Source organism: Tachypleus tridentatus, unplaced genomic scaffold (genome assembly GCF_004210375.1).
Source record: "Tachypleus tridentatus isolate NWPU-2018 unplaced genomic scaffold, ASM421037v1 Hic_cluster_1, whole genome shotgun sequence".
NCBI classification, from domain to species: Eukaryota; Metazoa; Arthropoda; class Merostomata; order Xiphosura; family Limulidae; genus Tachypleus; species Tachypleus tridentatus.
This window is the reverse complement of record NW_027467777.1, coordinates 26,006,965-26,034,314: the sequence shown is the minus strand read 5'-3', so window position 1 is coordinate 26,034,314 and position 27,350 is coordinate 26,006,965. Positions and strand designations below refer to the sequence as shown.

At 31.2% G+C, this 27,350-nt stretch overlaps 1 protein-coding gene across 1 annotated transcript in view; it reads left to right on the top strand.

Annotated features, from left to right (window-relative positions):
* LOC143241732 (sodium- and chloride-dependent glycine transporter 1-like) overlaps window positions 1–23,743 on the top strand; it is a 29,498-nt gene extending 5,755 nt beyond the window's left edge. The window contains exons 2-4 of the mRNA XM_076484958.1: window positions 3,684–3,746; window positions 23,320–23,466; window positions 23,654–23,743. Of these exons, the coding sequence (XP_076341073.1) occupies window positions 3,684–3,746; window positions 23,320–23,466; window positions 23,654–23,743 (300 nt within the window). The remainder of the gene's footprint in view (window positions 1–3,683; window positions 3,747–23,319; window positions 23,467–23,653) is intronic.
* Window positions 23,744–27,350: the final 3,607 nt, after the last annotated feature.

Genomic DNA, 27,350 nt, shown 5'->3' with positions numbered 1-27,350 from the left:
TAAACTAATTTACATCTTACTTCACTGATCCTATAATGTAGTTAGTTCATTTAACATCGTAATTCACTGAGCCTGTAATGTAGTTAGTTCATTTAACATCTTAATTCACTGAGCCTGTAATGTAGTTAGTTCATTTAACATCTTAATTCACTGAGCCTATAATGTAGTTAGTTCCTTTTTACATCTTAATTCACTGAGCCTATAATATAGTTTTGTTCCTTTTACATCTTAATCCACTCAGCCTATAATGTACTTAGATCCTTTTAGATCTTAATTCACTGAGCCTATAATGTAGTCAGTTCCTTTTAGATCTTAATTCACTGAGCCCATAATGTAGTTAGTTTCTTTTTTACATCTTAATTCACTGAGCCTATAATGTAGTTAGTTCCTTTTTACATCTTTATTCACTGAACCTATGATGTAGTTAGTTCCTTTTTACATCTTAATTTACTGAGCCTATAATATATTTAGTTCCTTTTTACATTTTAATTCACTGAGCCTATAATGTAGTCAGTTCCTTTTACATCTTAATTCACTGAGCCTATAATGTAGTTAGTTCCTTTTTACATCTTACTTCACTGAGCCCATAATGTAGTTAGTTCCTTTTTATATCTTAATTGACTGAGCCTATAATGTAGTTAGTTCCTTTTTACATCTTAATTCACTGAGCCTATAATATAGTTAGTTCCTTTTTACATCTTAATCCGCTCAGCCTATAATGTAGTTAGTTCCTGTTCACATCTTAATTCACCGAGCCTATAATGTAGTTAGTTCCTGTTCACATCTTAATTCACCGAGCCTATGGTGTAGTTAGTTCCTTTTCAGGTTTCCATAAAAAAGTGCAAAACATAAAATATTTTTCACAAAACAAAGTTTCCCCTTTCAGTTAACTGATAGTTTTATTGAACGCTGTTTAAAAGGTTTGAACACGTTTAAAATTACCAAACATGTTGAACCTAATCAAGTAGTGTTTGGTATTCTACATTTCATTCAATAGAATGAAAGAAAAAAGTTAAAGCGATTTTGAATAACAAGATTTATGTACTTCAGATAAAAAACACAATAACTTTATTTGTTACATAGATTTGCTGTTGAAATGTTTTTTTTTATATTAAAACACTTTTCCTGTCGAGTGGCCTGCTGGACACAATGTATGTTATTAACAGTAGTGATACTTTAGCGATTTCACACTTTTTGTTGTTCGCATTTGGTAATCGAAAATAGGATATATTTTCAGTGGATGGGTTCCACTGGACCCTTACTTCAATTGCCAAATATTAAGGCAATCCATTTCGAAATACAAGAAATATAAAATCTGTTTTTCTCATTTTTTTTGACAGAAAAACATACTTGACTTTAATGGATTTTTGTTCATATTTGGTACATTGACAGATCTTTACATCCTATAATCATGTGCCAAATTTGGACTTAATATATTAACAAAAATCGTTCAAATTTGACCAAAAGATTTGCGCACGCTTATGCAAAAATTCTCTGGAGCTATCGGTCTAAAGGTTTTACTACAAATTCATTTAAGAGTAAGAGAGTATCTCTTTCAGTTTTTTGTTATTCAGATTAAAGATGGCAAATCTATAGATACAAATACGAATGTATTGTTCAGATCAAGCAAACTAGATTAGTAGTTTCCAGAATCATACGAGTGGGCGGTTATTATTGATCATTCATTGCCAAATTCTAAGCACACATGCACTAAATTTTATGAAATTATCCAAATTAAAGTAAGTTTAGTGTTACATGAGATTAGATTAAGTAATTAGTGTAACTAATTATGCAGGATATGGTTGTACCAAGTGCATACTTATGATGACAAGAAACTGTTAATCTATATTCCATAGCGTTACTATAAAAGAAGTTATTATTACTGTTTTCGAGAGGAAACTACCACCATATATTTTAATGAATTTCGTAATTCTATAAAATACAGGTATGGTCTGAACAGTGGGGTAGCAATTCTAAAGCTAATATTGGTTACTATCGAATGTCATTTTCTTAATTACTGTGGTTTGTTGGTGTGTGCTGACAAAACGTCATTATATCTAATAAAAAACCACCTTAGGCGTGAAGAAAGGAATTTTGGCCACACCTATTTTCACACCCAATGTGTTTTTGATTAGACTGATAATATAAATATATAGAAAAAATAATTCAAATTTTAATGAATCGTATGTATCGTTGGTTATTTGTAGAATTAGTACAAGAATTATCCAAAACAAAAGTAATCAGAAGAACACAAATAAGTAACGTAACACTAGAGATAGATATTAAAACGTTTGTTTAATTCATACTTTCGTTGGCAAATTTAGTCTGCTTCATTTAGGGATAGAAAGTCGTTCAAATGTATCCAACTTTACTTGTATGTGAACCTTTTACACTTCTTATAGCACTCTACAGTAATCCATACTTTGCATTAAAATTGTAATTCTTTTCTGGTTTATTTGTCTTTGTTTTTATATGTCCATGGAATGGATATAACATCTATAACATTTCAACATTACCATATCATTGATAGCTATAACTTTTACACTAATTAAAACCACAATCATAAATGTATAATATGTTATCCTTAAATTGGCTCACAGATAAATGTATAAAGCTGATAAAGTATGAATTAAATTTTATATGTTTGTTACAAAATGTAATGAAACAAGAGTTAAACCACAATCACAAATTTGTAAAGTTTAATTTCTACGCTAGCAACTTTACTGATACATTTATGTGTAAGCCAATTTAAGGATAACATTTTATAAATTTGTGATTGCGGTTTTAATTATCGTTTCATTAAGTTTTATAACAGGAACCCTATTTCGTTTTAAAATTCACAATGTTTCAATACTCTTTGTATTTTTTTATGATATATCTGTATAAATATATACATTACATGCAGAAATTCTCTTGTCTATTCATCGACATGTTGCGCCACCTTCCGACTTGGATTGGGTTGGAAATATTTTGCATGATATGTTTATCATTTATAAAAGGAAATCTGTATATATTTATCGGTATACCAAAAGCGGATAGCCACAGACCAACCAAGTAAGTCGGAAAAATTTTGTAGTGATAGTACAGGTCACTGACGTGATCAAGTAGATAGACAGTAAACGAAACAACTGCTGTTTAAGAAACTTAGGAATTATTACGCCAGAAATGTTAGCGACCCTTTAATCAAAATATTACTTATACGCACATAATACATTGTAACAAAAACTTTTAATGGTCCGTTTTTCGCTTAGGAATCCAATACTGTGGTTTATCTGTGCATGAATTATTTGGAAACCTTGAAGATACCAGTTATTAAGTACTACTGTATTATCTCAGTTTATTAAGCTCATCTGCTGATGAAACGTTCCTGATTGTTTTATCTTTCCTTTGTTTAACATGATAGATGGAGTAAAAGGGCGTTAATCTTTTGTTTTTTAAATTACAATCACCTAAATGACACATTTATCAGAAAACCGTAACATCATAACGGTCGTCATGGAATCCTTCCACACTAACAAATAAAACAGTTCATTTTTAAATTGTTTAGTTCCCGGGTAATTTCAGTCAAATGAAAGATGAACACAAACCAACAACCAAAAGCTGAGTTATCTTATTTAGTATTATTTATATAAAAGAAGCAGTCATCATAAGTTAAAGGTACCTTTATTATCAAATCTTCATAGGACATGAAGAACACAAGTAACCAAGAAAATGAATTACCTCCTGCTTATTCTGACGTCATCGCGGTAAGTAAATATTTATCTAATTTATTCGCGTAAAAGCATGGCTAGTAAATAAACACTAAATTGAATGTATAGTAATACACCATACTTTACATGTAGTATTTGTACGGTCAGTAAATAAACAGTATATTGAAGATTTAGTAATATACGACGCTTTACATGTAGTATTTGTACGGTTTCTGTATAAACAGTGTATTGAATATTTAGTAATATATCACGCTTTACATGTAGTATTTGTACGGTTTCTGTATAAACAGTGTATTGAATATTTAGTAATATACGACGCTTTACATGTAGTATTTGTACGGTTTCTGTATAAACAGTGTATTGAATATTTAGTAATATATCACGCTTTACATGTAGTATTTGTACGGTTTCTGTATAAACAGTATAATGAATATTTAGTAATATATCACGCTTTACATGTAGTATTTGTAATGGTTTCTGTATAAACAGTGTATTGAATATTTAGTAATATACGACGCTTTACATGTAGTATTTGTACGGTTTCTGTATAAACAGTGTATTGAATATTTAGTAATATACGACGCTTTACATGTAGTATTTGTACGGTTTCTGTATAAACAGTGTATTGAATATTTAGTAATATATCACGCTTTACATGTAGTATTTGTACGGTTTCTGTATAAACAGTGTAATGAATATTTAGTAATATATCACGCTTTACATGTAGTATTTGTAACGATTTCTGTATAAACAGTGTATTGAATATTTAGTAATATACGACGCTTTACATGTAGTATTTGTACGGTTTCTGTATAAACAGTGTATTGAATATTTAGTAATATACGACGCTTTACATGTAGTATTTGTACGGTTTCTGTATAAACAGTATAATGAATATTTAGTAATATATCACGCTTTACATGTAGTATTTGTACGGTTTCTGTATAAACAGTGTATTGAATATTTAGTAATATATCACGCTTTACATGTAGTATTTGTACGGTTTCTGTATAAACAGTATAATGAATATTTAGTAATATATCACGCTTTACATGTAGTATTTGTACGGTTTCTGTATAAACAGTGTATTGAATATTTAGTAATATACCACGTTTTACATGTAGTATTTGTACGGTTTCTGTATAAACAGTATAATGAATATTTAGTAATATATCACGCTTTACATGTAGTATTTGTACGGTTTCTGTATAAACAGTGTATTGAATATTTAGTAATATACCACGCTTTACATGTAGTATTTGTACGGTTCTGTATAAACAGTATAATGAATATTTAGTAATATATCACGCTTTACATGTAGTATTTGTACGATTTCTGTATAAACAGTATATTGAATATTTAGTAATATATCACGCTTTACATGTAGTATTTGTACGGTTTCTGTATAAACAGTGTATTGAATATTTAGTAATATACGACGCTTTACATGTAGTATTTGTACGGTTTCTGTATAAACAGTATATTGAATATTTAGTAATATACGACGCTTTACATGTAGTATTTGTACGGTTTCTGTATAAACAGTGTATTGAATATTTAGTAATATACGACGCTTTACATGTAGTATTTGTACGGTTTCTGTATAAACAGTATATTGAAGGTACAGTAATACAGGATACTTTGCCTGTAGTATAGGTTATTTGGATATAAACAATATCTTTAGTCAGTGGCTGTAATGTTCTAACGAGCTTTTAACGACAGCATGATTCTATATCCTTACTAATTATAATTGATTATTTTAATAAACTATTAATGACACTATTATTGTATAATATTGCTGTTAATAGTTGTAATATTCTAACAAGTTTTAACGACAGCATTATTCTATATCCTCAATAATTATAATTGCATTATTTTAATAAACTCTCACTGAGAGTATTATTGTTTCATATTATTGCTCATTAGTGTAAAAAAATAAACGGAGAATAGTATGTAACAAAATCTTCTATAGTATTACCAATCAATAAATCTCACAGGTTTATACGTTACCTTCCAAGTGCAATAAGTTAATAAACTTACCTTTGTTTAGTCAAACATAAACGTGTCATAAATTTGATTATCATTTATTATAAATTAAACCTGAAACACCAAGAAATAAAGGTTACATCATTTATCACCTAACATTAAATAATCAAGCTACTGAAACACCAAGAAATAAAGTTTACATCATTTATCACCTAACATTAAATAATCAAGCTACTGAAACACCAAGAAATAAAGTTTACATCATTTATCACCTAACATTAAATAATCAAGCTACTGAAACACCAAGAAATAAAGTTTACATCATTTATCACCTAACATTAAATAATCAAGCTACTGAAACACCAAGAAATAAAGTTTACATCATTTATCACCTAACATTAAATAATCAAGCTACTGAAACACCAAGAAATAAAGTTTACATCATTTATCACCTTACATTAAATAATCAAGCTACTGAAACACCAAGAAATAAAGTTTACATCATTTATCACCTAACATTAAATAGTCAAGCTACTGAAACACCAAGAAATAAAGTTTACATCATTTATCACCTAACATTGAATAATCAAGGTACTGAAATACCAAGAAATAAAGTTTACATCATTTATCACCTAACATTAAATAATGAAGCTACTGAAACACCAAGAAATAAAGTTTACATCATTTATCACCTAACATTAAATAATCAAGCTACTGAAACACCAAGAAATAAAGTGTACATCATTTATCACCTAACATTGAATTATCAAGGTACTGAAACACCAAGAAATAAAGTTTACATCATTTATCACTTAACATTAAATAATCAAGCTACTGAAACACCAAGAAATAAAGTTTACATCATTTAACACCTAACACGAAATAATCAAGCGATTCACAGGTCTCAAAACGGATCATATGTACTAAAAATTTTATTTTTTCAAAAAGTGTTCGTTAAAAAAACCACTGAAGATACACAGTGTTTTCCACTAAATATTAAAGTAATGAGATACAAAGTGTTTTCCACTAAATATTAAAGTAATGAGATACAAAGTGTTTTCCACTAAATATTAATATTATGAGATACACAGTGTTTTCCACTAAATATTAATATTATGAGATACACAGTGTTTTCCACTAAATATTAATATTATGAGATACACAGTGTTTTCCACTAAATATTAATGTAATGAGATACACAGTGTTTTCCACTAAATATGAATGTAATGAGATACACAGTGTTTTCCACTAAATATGAATGTAATGAGATACACAGTGTTTTCCACTAAATATGAATCTAATGCACTCCTTTACATTCATTCCTTCTTGATATCAGGACCAACGAAGATTTCAAACTAGTCATAAGTAAAAGTACAAAACACAAGTATCGTTGATACCAGTACCAATGAAGATTTCCTACTTGTAAGTAAAAGTACAAAACACTAGCATACTCGATACCAGGACCAATGAAGATTTCCTACTAATTGTAAGTAAAAGTACAAAACTCCAGCATCTTCATATCAGGACCAACGAAGATTTACTACTAATTGTAAGTAAAAGTACAAAACACCAGCAACCTTGATTTCAGGACCAACAAAGATTTACAACTTGTTGTAAGTAAAAGTACAAAACACCAGCATCCTTGATATCAGGACCAATGAATATTTACAACTTCTTCTAATTAAAAATACAAAACACCAGCGTCTTTGATATCAGGACCAACGAATATTTACAACTTCTTCTAAATAAAAATACAAAATACCAGCATCTTTGATATCAGGACCAACGAAGATTTAGTACTAGTTGTAAATAAAAGTACAAAACTCCAGCATCCTTGATATCAGGACCAACGAAGATTTATTACTAGTTGTAAGTAAAAGTACAAAACTCCAGCATCCTTGATATCAGGACCAACGAAGATTTATTACTTCTTATAAATGAAAGTACAAAACACCAGCATCCTTGATATCAGCACCAACGAAGATTTAGTACTAGTTTAAAGTAAAAGTACAAAACACCAGAATCCTTGATATCAGGACCAACGAATATTTACTTCCAGTAATAAATAAAAATACAAAACACCAGCATCCTTGATATCAGGACTAACGAAGATTTACTTCTAGTAATAAATAAAAGTACAAAATACCAGCATCCTTTATATCAGGACCAACGAAGATTTAAAACTAGTCATAAGTAAAAGTTCAAAACACAAGCATCGTTGATACCAGTACCAACGAATAGTTACTACAAGTTATAAGTAAAACTAAAAATCACCAGAACCCTTGATATCAGGACCAATGAAGATTTACTACTAGTTGTAAGTAAAACTACAAAACACCAGCATCCTTGATATCAGGACCAACGAATATTTACTTCTAGTAATAATTAAAAGTACAAAATACCAGCATCCTTGATATCAGGACCAACGAATATTTACTTCTAGTAATAATTAAATACAAAATACCAGCATCCCCTATATCAGGACCAATGAAAATTTACTACTAGTTGTAAGTAAAAGTACAAAACACTAGCATCCTTGATACCAGGACCAATGAAGATTTCCTACTAGTTGTAAGTAAAAGTACAAAACTCCAGCATCTTGATATCAGGACCAACGAAGATTTACTACTAATTGTAAGTAAAAGTACAAAACACCAGCATCCTTGATATAAGGACCAACGAATATTTACAACTTCTTCTAAGTAAAAATACAAAACACCAGCGTCTTTGATATTACGACCAACGAAGATTTACTTCTAGTAATAAATAAAAGTACAAAATACCAGCAACCTTGATATCAGGAACAACGAAGATTAATAATAGTTGTAAGTAAAAGTACAAACACCAGCATCCTTGATGTTAGGACCAACGAAGATTTACTTCTAGTAATAAATAAAAGTACAAAATACCAGCATCCCCGATATCAGGACCAACGAAGATTTAGTACTAGTTGAAAGTAAAAGTACAAAACACAAGCATCATTGATACCAGTACCAACGAATAGTTACTACAAGTTATAAGTAAAACTAAATATCACCAGAATCCTTGATATCAGGACCAATGAAGAGTTACTACTAGTTGTAAGTAAAAGTATAAAACACCAGCATCCTTGATATCAAAACCAATGAAGATTTCCTACTTGTTGTAAGTAAAAGTACAAAATACCAGCATCCCCTATATCAGGACCAATGAAGATTTCCTACTTGTTGTAAGTAAAAGTACAAAACACCAGCACCCTTGATATCAGGACCAACGAAGATTTAGTACTAGTTGAAAGTAAAAGTACAAAACACCAGCATCCCCTATATCAGGACCAATGAAAATTCACTACTAGTTGTAAGTAAAAGTACAAAACACCAGCATCCTTGATATCAGGACCAACGAAGATTTAGTACTAGTTGAAAGCAAAAGTACAAAACACCAGCATCCTTGATATCAGGACCAATGAAGATTTACTACTAGTTATAAGTAAAACTACAAAACACTAGCATCTTTGATATCAGGATCAACGAAGATTTAAAACTAGTAATAAGTAAAAGTACAAAACACAAGAATCGTTGATACCAGTACCAACGAAGAGTTACTACGAGTTATAAGTAAAATTAAAAATCACCAGAATCCTTGATATCAAGACCAACGAAGATTTACTACTATTTATAAGTATACCAACAAAACACCAGCGTCATTGATATCAGGACCAACGAATATTTACTACTACTTATAAATAAAACTACAAAACACCAGCATCATTGATATCAGGACCAACGAAGATTTAAAACTAGTCATAAGTAAAAGTACAAAACACAAGTATCGTTGATACCAGTACCAACGAATAGTTAGTACAAGTTATAAGTAAAACTAAAAATCACCAGAATCCTTGATATCTTGACCAACGAAGATTTACTTCCAGTAATAAATAAAAGTACAAAACACCAGCATCCTTAATATCAGGACCAACGAAGATTTTCTACTAGTTGTAAGTAAAAGTGCAAAACCCCAGCATCCTTGATATTAGGACCAATGAATATTTACAACTCGTTGTAAGCAAAAGTACAAAACACCAGCATCCTTGATATCAGGACCAACGACGATTTACAACTTGTTGTAAGTAAAAGTACAAAACACCAGCGTCTTTGATATCAGGACCAACGAAGATTTACTTCTAGTAATATATAAAAGTACAAAACACCAGCATCCCTATATCAAGACCAACGAATATTTACTACTTGTTATAAGTAAAAGTACAAACACCGGTAACCTTGATTCTGACCAATACAAACACCGGTAACCTTGATTCTGACCAATAACGAACCACCTAGCCATTCTAGATCCATGTTCCATCACTCTGACATACATTAAAGGATAGTAAAAAAAAACGATTCCCATTGGTTTGTCATCTTATTATTCCATAGCGAGAACCTATGTTAATTCGTTCGTTACCATAGCAGTTAAAAATTAAATTTAAACATGAAGTTAGAACAATACAAACATTTGATCTGTATACTGTTCCTATTGTTAAAATAATAAATTTTCCAGGGCAATTTTAAATACCTTAATAATTCTGTTAAATTAATTATTTGCGTCTGTTTACTGACTTTCTGTAGCAATGACAGTTATTTTACATTAGAGGTACTCTAACAAGACATGTAGTTTTTAACACTATAATACCTTTGTGTATTTTTACCAGAATGTCTTTAAGCAGATACAACGAGTTCAGAATGGGAGTAATTTGAATCGGAAAAAGAAACAGAACTTCTGTGACAGAGATTTAGTTTGGGAGTGAAGCTGGAGAGTTTATTGATGTCTATATACCCCTTCAGGCCTCCAGCAAAGTTTGATTTCTTTAAGCAGTGAGTGCCCGTGTTTAGTGTTCGGTTTAAATAAACAGAGAGAATCTTCAAAAGAGTCACGCTTGGGATGTCAGTTGATGGTGATATCCACATAAAGAAAAGAAATGATGAAACGATCTTACATGACGGCCTGGGTCTAAAAATTCAATTAGAATTAGAGGATCTAAATACCTAAAACTTTGTTATGCGGGAAAGGGGATGTACCCCGCCAGATCCGTTAAAACTTTGTTATGGGGAAGAGGAGGAGAACCCCTCCAAATCCGTTAAGACTTTGTTATGGGGGAAGGGGGAGTACCCCTCCAGATCCGTTAAAACTTTGTTATGCGGGAAAGGGGAGTACGCCTCCAGATCCGTTAAAACTTTGTTATGGGGGAAAGGGTAGTACCCCTCCAGATCCGTTAAAATTTTGTTATGCGAAAAAGGGGAGTACCCCGCCCGATCCGTTAAAACTTTGTTATGGGGAAAGGGAAAGTACCCAGCCAAATCCGTCTTTAACAGAATAATCTTCCCACAGTCGAAATTATAAAACGACGTCAATTTTAATCATGAATATTGTGTCTATGTTGATATGAATGTAAATCATGAATATCGTGTCTGGATTGATTTGAATGTAAATCATGAATATTGTGTCAAGGTTGATTTGAATGTAAATCATGAATATTGTGTCTAGGTTGATTTGAATGTAAATCATGAATATTGTGTCTATGTTGATTTGAATGTAAATCATGAATATTGTGTCTGGATTGATTTGAATGTAAATCATGAATATCGTGTCTAGGTTGATTTGAATGTAAATCATGAATATTGTGTCTAGGTTGATTTGAATGTAAATCATGAATATCGTGTCTGGATTGATTTGAATGTAAATCATGAATATTCTGTCTAGGTTGATTTGAATGTAAATCATGAATATTGTGTCTAGGTTGATTTGAATGTAAATCATGAATATCGTGTCTGGATTGATTTGAATGTAAATCATGAATATTGTGTCTAAGGTCGATTTGAATGTAAATCATGAATATCGTGTCCAGGTTGATTTGAATGTAAATCATGAATATTGTGTCCTGGTTGATTTCACTGTAAATAATGAATATTGTGTCTAGGTTGATTTGAATGTAAATCATGAATATTGTGTCTAGGTTGATTTGAATGTAAATCATGAATATTGTGTCTATGTTGATTTGAATGTAAATCATGAATATTGTGTCTAGGTTTATTTGAATGTAAATCATCAATATTGTGTTTATGTTGATTTGAATGTAAATCATGAATATTGTGTCAAGGTTGAATTCACTGTAAATAATGAATATTGTGTCTGGGTTGATTTGATTGTAAATCATGAATATCGTGTCTGGATTGATTTGAATGTAAATCATGAATATTGTGTCTAGGTTGATTTGAATGTAAATCATGAATATTGTGTCTAGGTTTATTTGAATGTAAATCATAAATATTGTGTCTATGTTGATTTGAATGTAAATCATGAATATTGTGTCTAGGTTGATTTGAATGTAAATCATGAATATCGTGTCTAGGTTGATTTGAATGTAAATCATGAATATTGTGTCTAGGTTGATTTGAATGTAAATCATGAATATTGTGTCCTGGTTGAATTCACTGTAAATAATGAATATTGTATCTAGGTTGATTTGAATGTAAATCATGAATATTGTGTCTAGGTTGATTTGAATGTAAATCATGAATATTGTGTCAAGGTTGATTTGAATGTAAATCATGAATATCGTGTCCAGGTTGATTTGAATATAAATCATGAATATTGTGTCCTGGGTTGAATTCACTGTAAATAATGAATATTGTGTCTAGGTTGATTTGATTGTAAATCATGAATATTGTGTCTAGGTTGATTTGAATGTAAATCATGAATATTGTGTCTAGGTTGATTTGAATGTAAATCATGAATATTGTGTCTAGGTTTATTTGAATGTAAATCATAAATATTGTGTCTATGTTGATTTGAATGTAAATCATGAATATTGTGTCTAGGTTGATTTGAATGTAAATCATGAATATCGTGTCTAGGTTGATTTGAATGTAAATCATGAATATTGTGTCTAGGTTGATTTGAATGTAAATCATGAATATTGTGTCTGGTTGAATTCAATGTAAATAATGAATATTGTATCTAGGTTGATTTGAATGTAAATCATGAATATTGTGTCTAGGTTGATTTGAATGTAAATCATGAATATTGTGTCTAGGTTGATTTGAATGTAAATCATGAATATAGTGTCTATGTTGATTTGAATGTAAATCATGAATATTGTGTCTAGGTTGATTTTAATGTAAATCATGAATATTGTGTCTAGGTTGATTTGATTGTAAATCATGAATATTGTGTCTACGTTGATTTGAATGTAAATCATGAATATAGTGTCTAGGTTGATTTTAATGTAAATCATGAATATTGTGTCTATGTTGATTTGAATGTAAATCATGAATATCGTGTCTATGTTGATTTGAATGTAAATCATGAATATTGTGTCTAGGTTGATTTGATTGTAAATCATGAATATTGTGTCTAGGTTGATTTGATTATAAATCATGAATATTGTGTCTAGGTTGATTTGAATGTAAATCATGAATATAGTGTCTAGGTTGATTTTAATGTAAATCATGAATATTGTGTCTATGTTGATTTGAATGTAAATCATGAATATTGTGTCTAGGTTTATTTGAATGTAAATCATCAATATTGTGTTTATGTTGATTTGAATGTAAATCATGAATATTGTGTCAAGGTTGAATTCACTGTAAATAATGAATATTGTGTCTGGGTTGATTTGATTGTAAATCATGAATATCGTGTCTGGATTGATTTGAATGTAAATCATGAATATTGTGTCTAGGTTGATTTGAATGTAAATCATGAATATTGTGTCTAGGTTTATTTGAATGTAAATCATAAATATTGTGTCTATGTTGATTTGAATGTAAATCATGAATATTGTGTCTAGGTTGATTTGAATGTAAATCATGAATATCGTGTCTAGGTTGATTTGAATGTAAATCATGAATATTGTGTCTAGGTTGATTTGAATGTAAATCATGAATATCGTGTGTCTGGATTGATTTGAATGTAAATCATGAATATTGTGTCAAGGTCGATTTGAATGTAAATCATGAATATCGTGTCCAGGTTGATTTGAATGTAAATCATGAATATTGTGTCCTGGTTGAATTCACTGTAAATAATGAATATTGTGTCTAGGTTGATTTGAATGTAAATCATGAATATTGTGTCTAGGTTGATTTGAATGTAAATCATGAATATTGTGTCTAGGTTGATTTGAATGTAAATCATGAATATTGTGTCTATGTTGATTTGAATGTAAATCATGAATATTGTGTCTAGGTTGATTTGAATGTAAATCATGAATATTGTGTCTAGGTTGATTTGATTGTAAATCATGAATATTGTGTCTAGGTTGATTTGAATGTAAATCATGAATATTGTGTCTAGGTTGATTTTAATGTAAATCATGAATATTGTGTCTATGTTGATTTGAATGTAAATCATGAATATTGTGTCTAGGTCGATTTGAATGTAAATCATGAATATCGTGTCCAGGTTGATTTGAATGTAAATCATGAATATTGTGTCCTGGTTGAATTCACTGTAAAGTAATGAATATTGTGTCTAGGTTGATTTGAATGTAAATCATGAATATTGTGTCTATGTTGATTTGAATGTAAATCATGAATATTGTGTCTAGGTTGATTTGAATGTAAATCATGAATATTGTGTCTAGGTTGATTTGAATTGTAAATCATGAATATTGTGTCTAGGTTGATTTTAATGTAAATCATGAATATAGTGTCTAGGTTGATTTGAATGTAAATCATGAATATTGTGTCTATGTTGATTTGAATGTAAATCATGAATATTGTGTCTAGGTTTATTTGAATGTAAATCATGAATATTGTGTCTAGGTTGATTTGAATGTAAATCATGAATATTGTGTCTAGGTTGATTTGAATGTAAATCATGAATATCGTGTCTAGGTTGATTTGAATGTAAATCATGAATATTGTGTCTAGGTTGATTTGAATGTAAATCATGAATATTGTGTCTAGGTTGATTTGATTGTAAATCATGAATATTGTGTCTAGGTTGATTTGAATGTAAATCATGAATATTGTGTCTAGGTTGATTTTAATGTAAATCATGAATATTGTGTCTATGTTGATTTGAATGTAAATCATGAATATTGTGTCTAGGTTTATTTGAATGTAAATCATCAATATTGTGTTTATGTTGATTTGAATGTAAATCATGAATATTGTGTCTAGGTTGATTTGAATGTAAATAATGAATATTGTGTCTGGGTTGATTTGATTGTAAATCATGAATATCGTGTCTGGATTGATTTGAATGTAAATCATGAATATTGTGTCTAGGTTGATTTGAATGTAAATCATGAATATTGTGTCTAGGTTGATTTGAATGTAAATCATAAATATTGTGTCTATGTTGATTTGAATGTAAATCATGAATATTGTGTCTAGGTTGATTTGAATGTAAATCATGAATATTGTGTCTAGGTTGATTTGAATGTAAATCATGAATATTGTGTCTATGTTGATTTGAATGTAAATCATGAATATTGTGTCTAGGTTGATTTGAATGTAAATCATGAATATTGTGTCTAGGTTGATTTGATTGTAAATCATGAATATTGTGTCTAGGTTGATTTGAATGTAAATCATGAATATAGTGTCTAGGGTTGATTTGAATGTAAATCATGAATATTGTGTCTATGTTGATTTGAATGTAAATCATGAATATCGTGTCTAGGTTGATTTGAATGTAAATCATGAATATTGTGTCTAGGTTGATTTGATTGTAAATCAATTGAATATTGTGTCTAGGTTGATTTGATTATAAATCATGAATATTGTGTCTAGGTTGATTTGAATGTAAATCATGAATATAGTGTCTAGGTTATTGAATGTAAATCATAAATATTGTGTCTATGTTGATTTGAATGTAAATCATGAATATTGTGTCTAGGTTGATTTGAATGTAAATCCATGAATATCGTGTCTAGGTTGATTTGAATGTAAATCATGAATATTGTGTCTAGGTTGATTTGAATGTAAATCATGAATATTGTGTCTAGGTTGATTTGAATGTAAATCATGAATATTGTGTCAAGGTCGATTTGAATGTAAATCATGAATATCGTGTCCAGGTTGATTTGAATGTAAATCATGAATATTGTGTCCTGGTTGAATTCACTGTAAATAATGAATATTGTGTCTAGGTTGATTTGAATGTAAATCATGAATATTGTGTCTAGGTTGATTTGAATGTAAATCATGAATATTGTGTCTAAGTTGATGAATGTAAATCGAATATCGTGTCTATGTTGATTTGAATGTAAATCATGAATATTGTGTCTAGGTTGATTTGATTGTAAATCATGAATATTGTGTCTAGGTTGATTTGATTGTAAATCATGAATATTGTGTCTAGGTTGATTTGAATGTAAATCATGAATATAGTGTCTAGGTTGATTTTAATGCTAAATCATGAATATTGTGTCTATGTTGATTTGAATGTAATCATGAATATTGTGTCAAGGTCGATTTGAATGTAAATCATGAATATCATTGTCCAGGTTGATTTGAATGTAAATCGCATGAATATGTGTCCTGGTTGAATTCACTGTAAATAATGAATATTGTGTCTAGGTTGATTTGAATGTAAATCATGAATATTGTGTCTAGGTTGATTTGAATGTAAATCATGAATATTGTGTCTAGGTTGATTTGAATGTAAATCATGAATATCGTGTCTATGTTGATTTGAATGTAAATCATGAATATTGTGTCTAGGTTGATTTGATTGTAAATCATGAATATTGTGTCTAGGTTGATTTGATTGTAAATCATGAATATTGTGTCTAGGTTGATTTGAATGTAAATCATGAATATAGTGTCTAGGTTGATTTTAATGTAAATCTTGAATTTTTGTGTCTATGTTGATTTGAATGTAAATCACTTGAATATTGTGTCTAGGTTTATTTGAATGTAAATCATCAATATTGTGTTTATGTTGATTTGAATGTAAATCATGAATATTGTGTCTAGGTTGATTTGACTGTAAATAATGAATATTGTGTCTGGGTTGATTTGATTGTAAATCAGTGAATATCGTGTCTGATTGATTTGAATGTAAATCATGAATATTGTGTCTAGGTTGATTTGAATGTAAATCATGAATATTGTGTCTAGGTTTATTTGTATGTAAATCATAAATATTGTGTCTATGTTGATTTGAATGTAAATCATGAATATTGTGTCTAGGTTGATTTGAATGTAAATCATGAATATTGTGTCTAGGTTGATTTGAATGTAAAAATCATGAATATCGTGTCTATGTTGATTTGAATGTAAATCATGAATATTGTGTCTAGGTTGATTTGATTGTAAATCATGAATATTGTGTCTAGGTTGATTTGAATGTAAATCATGAATATTGTGTCTGGGTTGATTTGAATGTAACCATGAATATAGTGTCTGTCAGGTTGATTTTAATGTAAATCATGAATATTGTGTCTATGTTGATTTGAATGTAAATCATGAATATTGTGTCTAGGTTTATTTGAATGCAAATCATAAATATTGTGTCTATGTTGATTTGAATGTAAATCGCGAATATTGTGTCAAGGTTGAATTCACTGTAAATAATGAATATTGTGTCTAGGTTGATTTGATTGTAAATCATGAATATTGTGTCTAGGTTGATTTGAATGTAAATCATGAATATTGTGTCTAGGTTGATTTGAATGTAAAATCATGAATATCGTGTCTATGTTGATTTGAATGTAAATCATGAATATCGTGTCTAGGTTTATTTGAATGTAAATCATAAATATTGTGTCTATGTTGATTTGAATGTAAATCATGAATATCGTGTCTAGGTTGATTTGATTGTAAATCATGAATATTGTGTCTATGTTGATTTGAATGTAAATACATGAATATACGTCTAGGTTATTTGAATGTAAATCATCAATATTGTGTGTTATGTGATTTGAATGTAAATCATGAATATTGTGTCAAGGTTGAATTCACTGTAAACAATGAATATTGTGTCTAGGTTGATTTGATTGTAAATCATGAATATTGTGTCTAGGTTGATTTGAATGTAATCATGAATATTCTAGTCTAGGTTGATTTGAATGTAAATCATGAATAGTGTCTATGTTGATTTGAAATGTAAATCGCGAATATCGTGTCTAGGTTTTATGAATGTAATCAAGAATTTGTGTCAGGTTAAATTCACTGTAAATAATGAATATTGTGTCTAGGTTGATTTGAATGTAAAATGAATATCGTGTCTAGGTTTGATTTGATTGTAAATCATGAATATTGTGTCTAGGTTGATTTGAATGTAAATCATGAATATTGTGTCTAGGTTGATTTGAATGTAAATCATGAATATACGTGTCTATGTTGATTTGAATGTAAATCATGAATAATGTCTAGATTGATTTGAAATGTCAAATCGCGAATATTGTGTCTAGGTTGATTTGAAATGTAACCATGAATATCGTGTCTATGTTGATTTGAATGTAAATCATGAATATCGTGTCTAGGTTTATTTGAATGTAAATCATAAATATTGTGTCTACGTTGATTTGAATGTAAATCATGAATATCGTGTCTAGGTTGATTTGATTGTAAATCATGAATATTGTGTCTAGGTTGATTTGAATGTAAATCATGAATATTGTGTCTAGGTTGATTTGAATGTAAATCCTTGAATATCGTCTATGTTGATTTGAATGTAAATCATGAATATCGTGTCTAGGTTTATTTTGTAAATCATGAATATTGTGTCTGGGTTGAATCACTGTAAATAATGAATATTGTGTCTAGGTTGATTTGAATGTAAATCATGAATATCGTGTCTAGGTTGATTTGATTGTAAATCATGAATATTGTGTCTAGGTTGATTTGAATGTAAATCATGAATATTGTGTCTAGGTTGATTTGAATGTAAATCATGAATATCGTGTCTATGTTGATTTGAATGTAAATCATGAATATCGTGTCTAGATTGATTTGAATGTAAATCATGAATATTGTGTCTAGGTTGATTTGAATGTAAATCATGAATATCGTGTCTATGTTGATTTGAATGTAAATCGCATGAATATCGTGTCTAGGTTTATTTGAATGTAAATCATAAATATTGTGTCTACGTTGATTTGAATGTAAATCATGAATATCGTGTCTAGGTTGATTTGATTGTAAATCATGAATATTGTGTCTAGGTTGATTTGAATGTAAATCATGAATATTGTGTCTAGGTTGATTTGAATGTAAATCATGAATATCGTGTCTATGTTGATTTGAATGTAAATCATGAATATCGTGTCTTGGTTGATTTGAATGTAAATCATGAATGTTGTGTCTAGGTTGATTTGAATGTAAATAATGAATATTGTGTCTAGGTTGATTTGAAGGCCAAATATTTATTGTGTAAGGTACTTTTTCTAGTAAATAGGGCATCAGTCAATGTGTTTCTCGTTTTTGATAGCAACTGAGTGCTAGGAATGTTAATTTCTGGTCGACTAATATTAAAATTTGATGAATTTGTAACGTGATACAATTTCTGTCAGACATGTTGAAGGTGACTTGCCAACAGTATATCTTGTTCAAAGTGACTGGACGTAGACCACTTGTAACAAGGCTTAGATAAATGATGTCGTTTACTGATATATTTCTTTATGTTTCTAAAATATTGGCACAGTGGTTATGGTTCTTGACTAGCAATATGCGGGTTCTGGATCCCCGTTATACGAACATGCTCGCCCTTCCTCCGTATCGGTACGTTATAATTCGACTGCCAATCACATTATTTGTTGGTAAAAGAGTAGCCCAAGGGTTGGTGGTGGGTGGTGATTACAACCACCTTCCCTCTAGTCTTCCTTACCTAATTAGAGACCACCAGCTCAGATAATAATTACGTAACGTTGTGCGATATCCAGAACAAACCTCAAACCCTGAAACATTCAACCCATGAATGGATGATATTCAGAAACATGTTTTACTTTTTGATAATTTAAAAAAATCTTTATTTAAACTTGGTCGAAAACTCACATCGATAGCGTTAAGTGGGATAACTATCAATTGCTATTATTACACTTATCAGTTACAGCATTCAGTGAATTTTGAACACAGTTTGACGCTATTGGTAGGTTTCGAGATAAGCTCCAAACACAAATACCGTCTGTAGGTAGTGAGAAAATATATGTACGTTAAATCAGAAAACGGTTTATTCCTACTTGTAATTACGGAACGTTTCAACTACAGGACTCAGAGAAATTCAACAATATTCCTGCTAGTGAGCAGTAAAATATTAAAAAGTTCACAACAGTACTGTGGAAAATTCAACAATATTCCAGTTATTTAATAAAGTATTAGAAGTTTTATAACAGTACTGTAGAAAATTCAACAATATTCCAGCTAGTCATTAACACATTAAAAATTTCAACAGTACTTTGGGAAATTGAACAATATTACAACAATTTATTAAGGCACAAGAAGTTTCACATGAGTTCTGTAGGAAATACAAAAGAGTTTCTGATATTGATTAAGATATTAGAAGTTTTACTACAATACTGTGAGAAATTCAACAATATTACAACAATTGATTAAGGCACAAGAAGTTTCACATGAGTACTGTAGGAAATACAAAAGAGTTTCTGATATTGATTAAGGTATTAGAAGTTTTACTACAGTACTGTGAGAAATTCAACAATATTACAACAATTGATTAAGGAACTTGAAGTTTTCTAACATTACTGTGGGAAGTCAACAATATTTCTGGTGTTGATTAAAATATTAGATGGTTTCACCTCAGTACTGATGGACAGTCCAAGATGTTGTTCAAACAGAAGTTAGAATAACAAGTAACACTTAAATGGCTGACATATATAGAATGAATTACATTAAATATATGTTTTCTTAATATTAAAACAAATTATTGCATAAATATTGCATTATTTTTGTTAGTGATTAAGGAACTAGAAGTTTTATAACACTACTGTGGAATGTCAACAATATTTCTCCTGGTAATTAAGGAATTTGAATTTTATAACACTACTGTGATAAGTCAACAATATTTGTGGTATTGATTAAGATATTAGAACTTTTACATCAGTACTGTTGGAATTTCAACAATATTTCTGCTAGTGATTAACGAACTAGAAGTTTTATAACACTATTTTGGGATTTCAACAATTAAACAGTGAATGTCAAGTAGGTAAAGCATACAGAAACAACACTGGCTGTATTAGTGTTAAAAAAAGGACTTGATAAACGAACAACATTGGCTGTATTAATGTTAATATATTGACTTGATAAAGAAACAACATTGGCTGTATTAGTGTTAAAATATTTGACTTGATGAAAGAACAACAATGGCTGTATTAGTGTTAAAATATAGGACTTGATAAAGAACAACATTGGCTGTATTAGTGTTAAAATACAGGACTTGATAAAGGAACAATATTGGCTTTATTAGTGTTAAAATATTGAATTTGATGAAATAACAACATTGGCTGTATTAGTGTTAAAATATAGGACTTGATAAAGGAACAACGTTGGCTTTATTAGTGTTAAAATATTGAACTTGATGAAGGAACAACATTGGCTGTATTAGTGTTAAAATATAGGACTTGATAAAGGAACAACATTAGCTCTATTCGTGTTAAAACATTGAACTTGATAAAGGAACAACATATGGCTGTATTGGTGTTAAAATATTATATGTGATGAATTCTGTTGTACGGAGATCACGAGGGGAGATGGAGAGACCTAGCAAGTTTCACTCCCGTTACATATCACGTGTTTAATAACATTATGTTTTTGCTACTTTTGGGTATTCATTTCAGTGTATTCGTTTTTGTTTTCCCAATATACGCGATGAATAAAGGCAGATCACATAATACTATCAGATTAGGTATGGAAATTACGACGTGAGTTTCAAGGAGAACTTAAATAATTGCTTAGTCACTGCAAACACTTAAGAATACTCTAATCACTTGAGTGCTGTTTTTTCGTAGAGCTCTGAGCTATAAATGATAACGTTTATCGCCGTGACCTTACCTTTATCCTAGGAGTTTACACATTTTTTAGATTAAAAAAAGAAAAAGACAGATTAGACACAATGGTTTGTATACCAAGTTTCTCATCTCAAAATTTCAACATATCTCTCATGACCTGTTTCATTTTACCACCACATAAGAAAATCGTAAATGGTGTTTAGTAAATGTAAACCTAGAATACACATGTTTTGGCTATTTGTTTCTGCCACGTTCCTCTCAATGTATACGTCACGGATTTGAAAGTAGCAGTAAATTAAAACATGATTTATCTTTATCTTGTCAGTCAAAAGATAATATCTAATCTCGAAAACAAATTCAATCATGACTTCGGCCTGAGGCCAAACTGATAAACAAAATAGAATAACTAAGCCTAATGTTCATGATAAAATTACATTAGCAAATTAACGATTTTTCACGTTCCTTTTAGAATCTCTGTTGTCTAGTTCTTTTAGTTTGTTTTTATAAATAAATATTTTTTTAGTGAAGAGCTACACACTGGGATATCTGAGTCTGTCCACTACGAATAATCGAACTGTGGACTTTACTGTAAATCTTTAAACTTACTACTCACCGAGGGACTTGTAAAATTTTATGTAAAACACAAAAGGTTAATGTTTCAACGTCAATTATCTTAAAATGTATTAATAAGGTGAGAAACGGGAATCAACTTATGGTTACAGTTTTCATATCTCCAAGCAGTTTTCATTCTATCTGATATTTTGAAAACACAGATTTTTGCCACCCATGAGATGTTTGGTCTCCTTTTTCTCTTACCTGAAAAAATAATCAGAATTAAAACTATATTATTAAGAAATACCCAGTCGAAAGTTATGTTGATTCATGATTAATGAAAGGTTATCTCATTAAAAGTTGTTTCCCTTTTATGTAATTATAAACAATACCCATAAAAACTGCAAAACACAAAATGTGAAACCGCAAAATTGTATGTATCTTCCCATGAACTCAACAAACCTTCAAACAAAATTTAGTGAATTTTCATCACTAGGGGCGAAGTGGTGGTTAAAAATGTAAACACTTCCATAAAAACTTCAAAACAAAAGCTAAAAAGTTTGTATGTACCCGAGTATGAGCCTAATGAATTTCTTCACTGGAAGTAGTTACATAAAACAGTCACAACACTATTATATTTATACAGATTCTAATAAACATAAAATATCTTGAATGCCTCAGAGGTATTAAGGTGAAATATTAAAGGATGAACCCAAACTCACAACTATAAAGTTGATACCAGATTAAAGTTGTGGAATCACACTTAACTGCCTGAAACTAAATCCAGAATATGTAGTTCTAGAAATAAGAAACGAGTCTGTAGGTGAAACTTGGAATTATGTTTTTATTCTCCAAGTCGCAGAGTTCTTACTTGATATCGTAGTGTAACTGTTGTTCGTTGTTATGGATAATGATTTTTGTAACAGAAAGTTAACTTAATAAATATGCTATTCAGGAATTTTATGCTATAATTATGAGAGTTATTCTAATGTCATAGTCCCAGGCGGAATCCTTCCAAGCCATTGAAAACTTATTTGTTAAATAATAAAAATTGTTTCTTACAAATAGCATGATTCATTAAGCTCTGCTCTTTATAACAAAACAGTGTTTTGATTTCAGACAATTACGGTACCAGATAAGGTCAAAGATCACTCTGAACACCGAGGTCAGTGGGGTCGAAGCTTGGAATTTTTGATGTCATGTATATCCATGTCAGTTGGACTCGGCAATGTTTATGTTTTCCCAACATTGCTTACAATGGTGGAGGTAAAGATATTGTTTCACAGATCGCAATATCTGAAAACTGAATAATTACTAAAACTTTGTTGTTTTTATCCAAGATTTGTAAGATACTTAAGCATAAAAGTGGTTTTTCCAATTTAGAACATGTACTTTATCTTTCTTGTATAACAAAATAAACAACATTAAGCCGATGCTTTTAATGAACATCTAGGGCTTTCCTCATTCCTTATCTCCTGTTGTTGTTTGTGATTGGTCGACCGCTATATTACATGGAACTAGTGCTTGGACAGTTCAGCGGTAGCAAGGACCTATCAAAGCATGGAAATGTGTGCCTGCACTGAAAGGTAAGGTTTTCACGGTTTCTGGTAGATAGTTACCACGTTTTCACACCAATGATTGAGCCTTCCTATATAACTGCTATTAAATATTATCCATTTGTCTCTCCTGGTTTGTATAAACATCTCCCCTTCTCTCCTGAGGTCTTACTGTTCCCTGTTCATCTCTCTACGTCTTTCCTGGTCATTGTAGACTCCTCTCCCCTACCTCCTGATGTCTTAATGTTCCCCTGTTCATCTCTCTACGTCTTTTCTGGTCAGTGTAGACTCCTTCCTTCCTCTCCTCTCCTGATGTCTTACTGTCCTCCCTGTTCATCTCATCTCACGTCTTTCCTGGTCAGTGTAGACTCCTTCCTTCCTCTCCTGAGGGTCTCAGTGTTCCCCCTCATCCCTTCCTCGTCTTTTTCTGGTCAATGTCTAGACTCCTTCCTTTCTCTCTCCTGAGGTCTTAATGCTCACCATTTATATCTCTACATCTTTCTGGTCAGTGTAGACTTTTTTCTTCCTCTCCTGAGGTCTTAATGTTCCCCTAGTTTATCTCTCTACGTATTTTCTGGTCAGTGTAGACTCCTTCCTTCCTCTCCTGAGGTCTTAATATTCTTCATTCATCTCTCTACGTCTTTTCTGGTCAACGTAGACTCCTTCCTCTCTCCTGATGTCTTACTGTTCCCTGTTCATCTCTCTATTGCCTCCTCGTCGTGTAGATTCCTTCCTTCCTCTCCTGAGGTCTTAATGTTTCCCTCATCCCTTTATTGTCTTTTCCTAGTCAACGTAGACTCCTTCCTTCCTCCTCTGATGTCTTAATGTTCACTGTTGATCTCTACATCTTTTCTGTCTGTCAGATTCTTTTTCCTTCCTGAGGTCTTAATGTTCCCCCCTCATACCTTTATTGTCTTTTCTTGTCACAGTAGACTCCTTTCTTTCTCTCCTGAGGGTCTTATTGTCCCCTCGTCCCTTTACGCCTTTCCTAGTCAGCGTAGACTTCTTCCTTCCTCAAATGATGTCTTAATGTTTCACGTTGATCTCTCTACGTCTTTCTGGTCAGTGTAGACTCCTTCCTCTCCTGAGGTCTTAATGTTCCCCTCATACTTTTAAATCTTTTCTTGTCAGCGTAGACTCCTCCTTCCTCTCCTGAGGTCTTAATGTTCCCCGTTCATCTCTCTACGTCTCTTCTTGTTAGTGTAGACTCCTGTCTTCCTCTCCTGATGTCTTAATGTTCCCCGTTCATCTCTCTACGTCTTTCCTGGTGTGTGTAGATTCCTCTCCTGAAACCTTGATTCACATATTTACCATTTGTCATACTATCTGTAAAAAGACTATAAGGTTTGTTTGAGTTAATTAGCATTTAGATGACAGTTCGAACCCAGTTGTTATAAAGGTAAATATCTAATGCGTTAGTCCCACTTTGTTGGTAGATTTTACCATACTAGGCTCACTTCCAAATGCCATAAAACAATTATGTTTTATTCTGTTACAGAGTTAGTAGACTTCATACTTCATCTAACCTTCTATATCAAGACTTATGGGTAGACTTCATACTTCATACTCAACCTTCTATATCAAGACTTAAGGGTAGACTTCATACTTCATTCTTCTATATCAAGACTTAGGGGTACTTCATACTTCATCTAACCTTCTATATCAAGACTTATGGGTAGACTTCATACTCTCATAAGACTTAGGTAGACTTCATACCACATCTAACCTTCTCTACTTCATAACATCAAGACCTAGGGGTAGACTTCATACTTCACCCAACCTCTATATCAAGACTTATGGGTGGACTTCATACTACATCTAACCTTCTATATCAAGACTTCTGGGTAGACTTCATACTTCATCTAACCTTCTATATCAAGACTTATGTGGACTTCATACTCATATAATCTTCTATATCAAGACTTTGGGGTAGACTTCATACTCTATCTAACCTTCTATATCAAGACTAAGGGGTAGACTTCATACTTCATCTAACCTTCTATATCAAGACTATGTAGACTTCATACTTCATCTAACCTTCTATATATCAAGACTTATGGGTAGACTTCATACTTCATCTAACCTTCTATATCAAGACTTAGGTAGACTTCATACTCTCATCTAATCTTCTATATCAAGACTTGGTGTAGAGACTTCATACTTCATCTAACCTTCTATATCAAGACTTAGGGGTAAACTTCATACTTCATCTAACCTTCACACATACTTCATGGGTAAATAAATCATCAATTCTTCTGCCAGTCTGAAATAACCTTTATATACACGCCACAAGCTTGTGTTACATAAACAACACAACTTGTGATGAAATACCCACATCGAGGGGCGCCAAAACCAACATAGTAATTATCAGTTATTGTTACTTCTACAGGGGAAGGGTATCGAATAAAATGTTCGCTCAGGAGCCAAAATGTAACATACTGAGAGTAATGCAACAACATCGTAACAAGAGTTGTTACCTAGGGTTCGGAAACAGTGCTAACAAAATAACAATTCCAGAGAAGAGATGTAGGATGTACCTGACCTTCCTGGTCCAAAACATAGACCGAATTCTGATAAAGAATATGTAGGGCCGGTTTCTTTAACACGAATCTCAGGAGTTTAACGGCCTCAACACTGGTTCGTGTTGAGAACAATACAATATTCATGGGCTTAAAAACACATTGGTATTGGTTGATGCACAATGTTTGTGTTCAGATGTACACGTAGGAAAATGAAGTGATGGCTTATAGAAAAGTGAAGGTACAACACCTGTAAGAAGAGGATAAAACATATGAGCATATAAAGTTTAGCAGTATGCAACAATTACCCTTGTAAGAAGATTAACACGTGTCTTAAAAAACTGAGTCGTGACTAATTATATGCACATAAACATGCTAGCTTGAAACTTAAGAACAAAGATATGCAGCTTTAGCCTGTGTAACGAACAACACGTGCTCTAAACCTTGAGACTCGATTCATGACACAAGAAACTTCGTGCTTAGAAGTTTGGAAAATATAACGCGAATAAACAAAACTAAACATGCATTCTACAACAATTACAGAAGGGTAAACAGTCATTACAAATATAACACAAATTAATTTCACAACGCAACGATTGCATTTCAGTAAGCATGATTTGAATTAAAATCCACATGTAATTAGTTTGTTCGAAAACACCACTGTAGTGTGTTTATATCGCTACAACAATATTTTTATAATATGCACATTTCTGTAATTTACAACATAACTTTGTTTCAATCTAACCCTCCCAATTCTTCAATTATTGAGTTTAAACTAGAGGGAATCCTCAATAGCCGCGGCACATGAGATTCTTTAGGCAAGATTAGACTATGATGCATGGCCCGGCATAACCAAATGGGTTAAGGCGTTCGACCCATAATCTGAGGATCGCGGGTTCGAATCCCCGTCGTACCAAACATACTCGCCCTTCAGCCGTGAGGGCGTTATAATGTGCGATCAATCCCACTATTCGTTGGTAAAAGAGTAGCCCAAGAGTTGACGGTGGGTGGTGATGACTAGCTGCCTTCCCTCTAGTCTTACACTACTAAATTAGGGACAGCTAGCGCAGATAGC